Source organism: Drosophila albomicans, chromosome 2R (genome assembly GCF_009650485.2).
Source record: "Drosophila albomicans strain 15112-1751.03 chromosome 2R, ASM965048v2, whole genome shotgun sequence".
Taxonomy (NCBI): Eukaryota; Metazoa; Arthropoda; class Insecta; order Diptera; family Drosophilidae; genus Drosophila; species Drosophila albomicans.
In genome coordinates this window covers 18,236,699-18,247,725 of record NC_047631.2, presented here as the reverse complement: position 1 = coordinate 18,247,725, position 11,027 = coordinate 18,236,699, and the positions used below count along the sequence as shown (strand labels likewise).

At 34.2% G+C, this 11,027-nt stretch overlaps 1 protein-coding gene across 1 annotated transcript; it reads right to left on the bottom strand.

The window, feature by feature from the left end:
* Positions 1-569: 569 nt before the first annotated feature.
* Positions 570-2,860, bottom strand: LOC117573511 (putative odorant receptor 98b). Its single transcript, XM_052006555.1, has 4 exons — positions 2,551-2,860; positions 1,426-1,627; positions 757-1,363; positions 570-698 (listed from the first exon to the last, which is right to left on the bottom strand). The coding sequence occupies exons 1-4, from the start codon at positions 2,858-2,860 to the stop codon at positions 648-650; spliced, it is 1,170 nt and encodes a 389-aa protein (XP_051862515.1). The 3' UTR covers positions 570-647.
* Between the last annotated feature and the right edge of the window lie 8,167 nt (positions 2,861-11,027).

Here is an 11,027-nt window from a genome sequence, read left to right as displayed (position 1 = left end):
AATTTGTCCACAGTAGCAGTGAATTTTAAAGTTATTCAATTTAAACATTTTACATCGCAAATTCAAACAATAATTGCATGTTTTTAAATGACGGATTCGCTTACAGTCCAATCAAATTGTTTAACCAAGTAAAGTATTACCTGTGAATTGAGATAGCAATCATATGCCAGAAACAGCAACCAGAAACAATCGGCGACACTCGGTTGAAGGCAATCGCGAGTGGCATTAAATAGGCCAGATGCTTTCGAGCATGTCGAATGTTTTAATACATAGGGCTGCAACCGTGTAACAAACCGCAATGTTGTGCGGATAAAATAACTATTACGTATACGTGCGTGTAATGTTCGGGCAGGATAAAGGACATCTGTAGGCAGGCAGGCAGGAAACACAATCGAGCATTAACAAGCGATGCGTTGATTTTTTGTATCGTTATTAACACGGCTTAATTAGCCACTGGCTTAAATAGCAGCACAAGCTTAAAGCATAATTTAAACATGTTTAATCACTATAAAACAACTGAACAGCACTTGAAAAAAATACGCAAAAAAATGGCTATTGATGGATGGCAACAGTTGCTGTATTTATTAAAAAAAAAGAAAAAAGAAAATTACTTCATTAGCAAAGATTAAAATAAAATCAATACCAATTTATGAGAGCGATTGAAGTAGCGTTACATAAGACATGGAAGTTTTCACAATCTGTAAAAATCATTTTAGTCAATTAAGCTACTTTTTACTTTTAATGATTGAAACTTACCGCTAGAAATGTTTGCTTATTTGCAACAAAAAAGTAGCCATCGATGCGGCAATCGCGTTGAGCACGCATCATCGAGAGCAGCAATGGCCGTCCAATGGCGGACCAACTGCATCCGGTTTTGTGCCAATCGCTGTCATAGATCGCTGTGGCGAATTGCGCATTCTCCGTTTTCACACACTCCCCGCAATAGCAGTAGAGATAGATTTGCGACAGAATCGAGCACGTGAAGGCGGCAAAGAAGAGGACATCGGGTCTCCTGAGATTGGCGGACACCTGATAGCAGAGCACGCATAAATGCAGCGAGGCGACAAGAAATTGCACGCTGATCAGCGGGCGAAAACAGCGATTCAATGTGTTGCACATGTCGAGAGTGGCCTGGTAGAGTGGCAAGATATTGGCCACATTCGAGAGGGTGTCATCGAGAGATTCGCCAACGAAATGCTGCATTTTGTATTGGGCAATTCGAAACAATGCGCATAGATTGTGAGTCAGCAAACAGAAGAGCGTGTCCACGCAAACCGTTGGCAGCAGGACACCAAATGCGGCAGCCACATTCCACACATAGGCGACCAAATAGTTGAATACCCCACGATTGTCCCACGGATAACTGCAACAATACACCTCACGAATATCTCGAACACATTCCATGGAAACAACTATCAAACTCACACGCTGGGAAACGGCAACTCCGGCTGCACTTCCCCAATAGCTGATGCAGACCGTATGAACGTGCTCCAGAACATGCGCAGCAGGGGCAACATGCAGGCCGATGCGGCAGCCAGTTGAAAGCAGTTCCTATAGAGTCCGCTAATGAACTGTTCCCGTTTGTTGACCTCCTCAATGATGCGAGCATAATTCGCTATGCGACTCTCTGGCGGCGGATTATTTATTATGAATTATTTGCAAGTGAGAAAGCTACATTCGAGTGTGAAATTCCCGATACCCATTTTGAATAAAAGTAAAATAGTGTGATATTATTCTTAAAATACTAAAATATACCAATGACTATATATGCAAAATAGTCAGCCAAAGCAACAAAGATCAATAATAAGTAGGCGATTCCATACAAACTACTTCTTAAATAACTTCTACAATTTTTATCTAATCGCAACAACTGACCGCATTTACAAGAAGTATAACAGATCAATTGCAAAATCTCCGGATGGCGCTCTTAGAATGAAATCCTGGTGATTTTTAGGTGGTCCTAACATATAAGAGATGTGTGTATATATTTGAAAAATCAAATCAAATCAAAATCAAAGATTGCTAAGTTTAGATGTGGTGAAATGAGTACCGAAGACGACGAACGGCTACAATCAGTGTATCACTCTTGAATGGAAAAATGTCGAATAGAGAAAATGAATTTTTTAAAACAAATGGTAAGCTGGAAACTTTTCAATTGGCCTGTTAAATACTGTAGTTGTTATTGTGCTAACCAAAATCCGAGGCTCTATCTTCAAAATTACGCTGTTCATTCGTTTTTTTTTTCATTTTGAGGAGGCGGAAACATAACAAATGATGTCGAAAAAAATTATATCTCTAACTCACATAGACTCTGAGATCTAGGTGTTCACACAGACGGACGGACAGACAGACATACTTACAGATAGACAAGCGGATAGTCGGACAACGGACAACGCTATATCCTCTCGGCTGTTCATCCTGATTAAGAATATAGATACTTTATAGCGTCGGAGATGCCTTCTCCTGCTTGTTACATACATTTCCTGCCAGGACAAAGTTAAAATACCCTTCTACCTATGGGTAACGGGAATAAAAATGTAATTCCCTTACCTCTGTGCAACAGTTGGCGTATCCTTTCGATCAGCTGCACCAAATCCTTGTGCAACCTAATGATCAAACCGAATTTACACAGCGCCAGAAGATCAATCAGCATTGAGCACAGACCGTCGGTTAGTTGATCCACATTCTGCATATTCTGCAGACAAAATGCCGCAGTAAGTGGCAGAAATCTAAGCACAGACATTATGCTGCCAATTGTCCTGCGAGGCAATATCCAGCTGTCGCCGTGGCATGCAAATATATTGAATCCCAAGAGTCGAAAGTAGACAGACTGCAGCTTGAGAAACTTGTTCGTGAGCATGTTTGCAAACTGAAAATGTGCGTTGCTGTCGTTGCTGCTCTTGCTTTTATATGTATATTGACAAAAAAAAACTCATTCGACGTAGCCATGCACAAAGCAGCAGATGTCTAATTGCAAAATAATTGACAAATATACAAACACATCGTACAATATGTCACACATTTTGTATATTGATACTTATGGGTAACTTGTGCACTCATTAAATTTAAATGCGTGCTCATTATGGGCACTCAGTCCGATAATCGATATCAAGTGCTTAAACTTGCAGACAAAGGATTTCCTTTGGTGCATGTCAAAGTTCAAGCCAGTCGACTGAAGGCCGGCAAACATATTGCATTTCAAATGCCCAAAGCTTTCACATGCCATTGAGGGGCAACCTAAGGTTGTATTCACATTGTTGTTATTCGTTATTATGCAAATGCTTATTAATGCCATTATATACAGAAAATTTTTGTTGAGTAAGTAAAACAAATATAAAACGAAATTTAACGATTCGTTACAGTTATTGCGGTTGTTCTAGAATTATTATATAAAGAACGTTTTTTATCCTGACTGTTCATTTTTAATATGCTAATCCAATTAATTCCTAAGAGGAAGCAACTTAAAAGTTCCTTTTTTCAGATACATCTACTCAAATATCATAAGAGAGAAGAATCTAGCTCTTTAAAAACTGTAAAAATTAAAATAAATTATATTGGCTATAAGTATAGATATATAATAAAGTAATTTTGCCAAGTTTTATAAATTTACTTTAAAGTTTCGAATAGTTGAAGCTATTTTTAAAAGCGATTTGACTAGTTTTGAAACGTTTTGAAACAATTCCGAAATATATTGAAACATTGTCAACACTTTTGAAATCTATTTCTACATTGTCAAAATTTTTGACACTTCGACCTAAGGAAGAAGTATTAAAAGTAATTAATATCAAGGAGTTTAAATAGCACCTATGAAATAAATTAGCAATAATAATATAATATATAAATAAGTATCCTTTAAATTTTTATTTATTTTATTTATTATACTCACAGCTTAGAATGAAATTCTAAAGTCAAATAATATAGCCGGAAAGTCTTTCTAGCTAACTTTGAAATTATGAGAAGACGCTTTTAAATTGAAAAATTACTTTTCATAGACTGATTACATAAATTTAAATTATATTTGAATGCTATGATTGCAATTGATTAAAACAAAAGTATATTTAAACATTAAACAATTTTTAAATGCACAACAGTTAATTAATGAACAATCTGCTTTGCTGCAATTGTAATTACGAAAGAGGTATCTTAAAGTAGAGGATACTCAAATAGATTCTGCTGCGTTACTTATAATAAACAAATCGTATAATAACATGTTGATGTAATCAAAATGCAAATGCAACTTGTTTCATGTTTTTAGTTTCAAAGTCTTTGCATCTTTAAGTCCCCAAAATAGTAAACAACAACAATAGCAACAATAAAAGGATAACAATGTCGTGCTGAAAATGGTGCGGATTGTGAGCTGCTTACAGTTTTGTTTGCGCAATAAATTATACTTAATTAAAAACAATTAAAAGCAAATCCAATTTTGTTTTGCATAGATCTACATAAAGGCGTGTCCTGCCGCCCGCCCCCCTCGCTTCCACTTCCACTTCCGGTGTCTTGGCTGCCAGGATATGCGTGTCGGGGCAGCATGTGAAAATTCCAGGGCAAATATTTGGCAACAATTCTCGGCAAAAACTAAACAAATCTTTGTAACATTTCAAATGTGCAAAGTTTTGCCCTCGCTCTCGCATTGATAATCCAATGCTTGGGACAAGCATTAAAGTTGATTTTGAGAATATTTTAATTATTCAATGTATGTGTGTGTGTGTGTGTGTATAACTTCAGTTCCACTGCAAAATTCTGGGCGAAGGTCAGCTGGCCAAAAGTGTGTGAAGTAGCTCAACAGTTGGCCAGAACTATTTGACCAACATGCAATCATGTGGGGCAACAAAATTCATGCAATTACTGCCAACATGCAATCGGGCCACTTACATAATGTGGACATGTGTGTCTGTGTGTGTGTGAGTGTGGCAAGGTTGCAAGGTTGCACGATTGCATAATTCTGGGTGGTGCAGTAAATTGTGAAGGGCTGGCCGGCAAACGAAGTGAGAAGATTTGACAAATATTGACAGCATAATTAATTGGTTGCATATCGTACATATTTTGTAAGCGCCCTGGCATCATAATATTTGCTGTTGCTTATTTAATTATTAACAATAACAATTTCATTATGCGACTTTTGCATTTTACGACCGTAATTAATTACAATTTTTGACAAGCATCCCGCCAGGATTTACTCAAACCCAAAAGCAACACGAGATAGAGATACAGATACAGATGGAGATAGAGATTGAGATAGGGAGAGAGAGAGAGAGAAAATCATTCCGTTAGGAATGGATAAAACTTTTCAGCTGGCCTACGTCTAGGCACATAAAACAAACATTGACACACTGCCACGCCCACCCACTAAAGGAGAGTTGAGTTTATATAGTATTTTGTTGCAGAAAACTTGCTGCAAACTCAGCTGGCAACTCGCTCCTTACACTGAACAAGTGAAACTGGGCAGCGGGCAGCGCGTTTCAAACTCCCAAGAACTTTTCGCACAACGTCGTATTGTTATTGCTATGCTGATGTTGTTATTGTTGTTGTTGTTCTTGTTGTTGTTGTGCAAATACACTCAGTCGACAAAGGAATTGCACCGCAAATTCGTTCAGTTTGTCGCAGTTGAGATACGATAAGTAGCTAAAGGATAAATTGACTTATCTACAAATTCAAAGCATACTTTCAAAGGAAATTAATTTCCTGTAAAGAAATTAGTTTAGGAAATTTATTAAACATTTCTCATTTCATTTGTTTAAATAACATTACTTAATATTTAAGAACTCATGCATTTATGTATATATTTTTAATTATTTATCGTTTTTTTATTTAATTATTCATTTATTAATTATTCAATTACTTATTGTTTAAACAGACATTATTTAATTATATTTTTATCTATTCTATTTATTTAGTTAATAAGTTAGTTAGTAATTACAATTTACTAAGCCAATGAAAATAAAAATGTGCAAAACTTTTGTCTAGCAAAATTAACATTGGTTTGACTATAAATTAATTAAATATTGAAGACTGATAATAAGTTATTTTTTAATTAAATTACTTATTTACTTAATGAAATTTATTAGCGGAAGGATAAAGTAAATAATCTAAATAATTAAAGCACACTTTTAGGCGAACATTTTGTTTGTCTTGTGTTTGTACATGTGTTGACAAAATTTACTGAAATATTCCATCATAATGATTTATTATTTATTTAATTATTTGTTTTAATATTCATGAATATATATATTTGTGTATTTTAATTATTTTTATTTACAAATACATTTTTTTATTTATTTATTCTCCAGCCAAATTGCGTATTCACTTACCAAGAGCGTTTAAAACCATTACAATATTACAACCCAATTAAATAAAATGTTATAACTAGATAATTTAATTTTTTATTTTAATTTTAGAATGAATAATAAACTGTCGTTCTTTTGTTTTAAGTTTAAAAATAACTTAATGAGAATGAATTGAATGAACTTAAGAATGAATTAAATCCAATATTAAATCTCCATCAAAATCATCTGGGAAAGTCTTAAAACAAATTAAGCCATTACAAAACTATTATAATAATACATATGTATTAAATAAGGAGTAGTAATTAGCTTGTTTATTTTAGGCTTTAAATGCTTTTGGATTTAATTTAATAATAACTTAACTAAAGAAAACCATTTAAACATTTACATAAATGGAATATTAAAGTAATATATTTAAATCCACAAACTTTTGATAGATTTGCAGCTGATTCATTTATAACCAAAGAAAGTTGATAACAATAAAGTTGTAATTATAGAAGTTCCGCTGAAAATGTTGCAGTGTATTTCGAACTTCGTTCATGTAATTGCGCTTAGTTTAATTTGCCATTTTGTAGCCATTGCTGCCGCTGCTTCTGCCGCTCCTTCTGTTGCTGCTGCTGCTGTCTGTGTTTTCTTGGTGGCTGTTGGCGATGCAATGCTCGGACAGCAGTTGAATCCAAAATGAAATACTTGATTTCAGCCTCCATGGAATTTGCGAGCAAGTGCAGCAGAAACAAGCGAAGTTTGGGGGCGAGGAAGGAGTGCCAGAAACTTTGCTGTTCGCACAGGAAGTCAACTTGGCATCCTTGTGCCTGCCCACGCCGACTTCGACTTCGACTCCGACTCTAACTCCAACTCCAGTTGTGACTCTGGCCAAGTAAAATGACGATGAAAACGAAGACGGAGTTGAAGATGAAGACGATGAAGACGACGCCGACTGTGGAGCAGTTTACTTAAAATGTTTAGTGGAAAGTGTTTTAAAATACATTAAAAAGTTCACGGCTGCCATGGCACGCATAGAATTTATGCGAATTTGGTGAACTCTAGAGTGGAAACTTTTTACATTTGCGCCCGCCCAATCAACTTAAATATTTGTTTAGCTCAAGCAGCTCAGCTGAGCCATAGAGCTCTTAAGCTAAACTCAGCCCAAAAAAAAAAATACATATGAAATGCTACAGATACATAATGTATAAGAGAAAAGAAAAAAGAATTCTCAAGTACTCGCACTCGCTTAAATAAAAATTAAAGTACATACATATATCCATACATTTGCGAGTAAAGTAGCTGTAATTAATGCCTGATACAAAACAAAAACAAAAAAAAACACGTGGTTGGAGTGCTGACATATCATATCAAAGATATAAAGTGCGCAGATACAAATGTATCTATAGATTTAGCGCGGTTTCGCCGTGAGCACCTTTCGCTACGTCATTTAATGAGCTCCTTTTACTACCCATATCATATATACGTATTTATACCCATTACGCATAACTTCGAAGGGTATTACAAGTTTGTGATGAAAGGAAATGTTTATAAAAGACAGAAGGAGGCATCTCCAGCCACATATTCTTGATCAACGTCAATAAGCCAAGAGGATGTAGTCCGAACCGTCGATCTGTCTGTCTGGCTTTGTTTGACTATCTGGTATATTTTGTACTCTATTGTAAATAGTGTATGCAGTACATTTGGTATATATTTATACCAAATATAGTTGTTGGTATATTTTAGTATTTTTTTGATATGATACATGTCGTGAATATAATAGAAGTATTTATGCCCTTCAATATATTTTAGTTTTTTTCGGTATAATAATTTGGTATATCTTTAAAAATATAACCGCATTGTCCGCCTATTATTCAAAAATACGATGTAGTCAGGTCCGTCGGTCTGTCTGTCTGGTGTTGTTTGACTATCTGGTATAATTTGTGCTTTATTGTATATGTTGTATGTAGTATATTTAGTATATATTTATACCAAATATGGTTTTAGTATTTTTTTAAATATTAAATTTTTAAATTTATACATTTTATGAATAATATAGGAGTATTTATGTCCTTCGGTATATTTTTGTATTTATTTCGGTATATTAATTTGGTATATATTAAAAAATAATGCATTGTCCGCATATTATTCAAAAAGATAATGTAGTCAGGTCCGTCAATCTGTCTGTCTGGTTTTGTTTGATTATCTGGTATATTTTGCGCTCTATCGTACATATTGTATGTAGTATAATATATTTAGTATATCATTATACCACATATAGTTTTTGGTATATTTTAGTATTTTCAGTACATTACTTTGATACATCTTTTGAATAATAAAATAGTCTCTGTGTCCTTTGGTATATTTTACTATTTTTTCGATATATTAATTTGGTATATTTTTAAAATAATAGTACATTGTCCTGTTTTTCAAAAAAATGTATAGCAGGTATCTCACAGTCGAGCACACTTACTTGTTTTAATCTTAGCGAGGGAAAAATTGACAGTGCGAATGGGAGGAATACAATTTCAGCTATTCAAGGTGAATCTGCATGAACTCAAACGTCGTGTGTTTACGTCTTGATTTGATACGCTTCGAGGAAAAACTGTCGAATTCGCAAAAATGACAAAGTCATAATTCATATCTTTTACTGCCGTGCGGAAAGGAAAAACGTAAATGAGCAGAGTTATTTCCATAAGCAAACAAGCAAACAACAAACGTGCATAAGTAATTTGTTTTTCCTGCCTTTTATAATTTCGCTATGATGGGAAAATAAGCCAACCTTTGTGTGCGTGTTTCTCTTTCTCTTTAACAATATTGTATTTTATTTTATTTGTGTGGATATTTTTCGTTTCGTTTTTTTGTTGTCGGCAATTTCCAATTTTCCAGCTGCAAGCCGCAATTTGCTGAAATGAACAGTTCTTATCAGCGCATCTGTTTACTGATTTCCAGTTGTCCATGTGACAGTTGTCGCAAAATCGTTTTAAATAAATACATTGTACACATATAAATATTGTTAAAGTCACACACAATTGCAAAGTTCGCAAAGCAATGCAAAGTATTCGCATCGAAGTTACCCTGTAATAATTTTAATACCACAAATCGTGTTTTATTCAATATACCTCACATCAAGTTCTCTTTGCTTACAGAGTATTGTCAACAGATATTAAACACAATTGTTTGGCTTAATACATGCAATAAACGCATTTAATTAAATAACCTATTTAATGCGTTACAGTAAAAAAAATATAATGAATAAATACAAATATCACAGAGGGAAAACTTAAGAGAAATTTCCTATTAAATTGATTCAACTAATGAGAATGACAGTCCACAAAAAAAAAAAACAAAAACAAAAAAACGCGTTAAACTATAATAAAATTAATTTAATTTTTGCCAACAAAAAGGAAAATAAATGAATAATGTCAATTGGCATTCAAAATTGCATTACAGCCAAGCGAAGAGCAAACAAAATGCATAGCAATCATCCGTAAAGCTATTTATAGCTCTTTTAATGGTCGATGAATACGTTTAAGGATAATCATAAAGAAAGCCTTTTGAATAGTTAAGCCAAATGTTCTTTTTTTAATGGACTTATTAATAAATTAAAACCAATGCGCTAAGCTTTAGCTTTCAGCATAGTTTAAGAAGAACTTTCAAATCGTTTTAAAAAGCGTCTCAAACTGCGGCAATGAAAATAAAAATGTGCAAAACTTTTGTCTAGCAAAATAAACATTGGTTTGACTATTAACTAATTAAATATTGAAGACTGTTAATTAGACAATTTCCTCTGAAGAAACAATTTCCTTGCTTGACAACCTTATATATCAATTTCAAGGGTATTGCATTTAAGCAAAATAAAGCAAATGTTTATATTCGACATTTTTATTTCTAGTGCCTTTGTTGTCAATCAAAAAATTGCGTGACACTTGACATAACATTTACATTTTATTTGCTGCTATGCTGCAATTTAATATAGTTATCATATTTGAATGTCAAAAAGTTGGCAGCCCAAAATGTAATAAATTTAATTTACAGCTTAATAATTGAGTTACAATCAACTGCAACAAAATTGAAAAATATTTCAAATGAATTCTTAGATTTTTACAAAATAAAGAGCAGCTTTAACAAAGTTAAATAGTTTCTGGTAGTCAATAAAAACTTTAATTTAATTTTTACGCAAAGTTGCAACTACAAAGAGTAAAAAATTTAAGACATAATCGAGAAATATTTGCAGCCGATTGAGACTGAATCTGAAAGGCAACTGAGCTTCAAAGAGACTTGGCAACAGCAAACGAAACAAAACGGAAGCGGAAGCGAAACGAAATGGAATGAAATGAGAGAGAGAGTGACTGAGTGAGAGAGCAGAATCAGAAAACATTTCTCTTAGGAAATATTTAAGAGAACTAGTTTTGTGTGGCCAAGTTTTCGCAGTTGTGTCAACAATGGCCAACATCTTAAGCAATATTTACACGCTTCAAGTATCAACACAAATGACAATAAACAACGCGGATTGCTTCACACATTGCTCGCACCCCAAAAATTGAATTAATTGCAACATGTTTGCTTGCTTTCTTGCCACTTGCCACTTGCCACACGCAGCATCATCATCAATGCCACTCCCAGGCGGCCCCAAAAAAGATGGCAGGTAGTTGCTTGCTGCAGGGCAACAACACCACACACATTTTTGATGACCATAATGACAACAATTAAATATAAATCACCGAGCAAGCAACAAGCCAACAAGCTTTCCTTCTGCTCGCG

Coding starts and splice junctions, on each gene's coding strand:
- LOC117573511 (XM_052006555.1), bottom strand. CDS start 2,860: ATGCTCACGAACAAGTTTCTCAAGCTGCAGTCTGTCTACTTTCGACTC. Junction 1,628..2,550: donor ACGCCAACTGTTGCACAGAG/GTAAGGGAATTA, acceptor ATCCGCCGCCAG/AGAGTCGCATAGCGAATTAT. Junction 1,364..1,425: donor GAGTTGCCGTTTCCCAGCGT/GTGAGTTTGATA, acceptor GTATTGTTGCAG/TTATCCGTGGGACAATCGTG.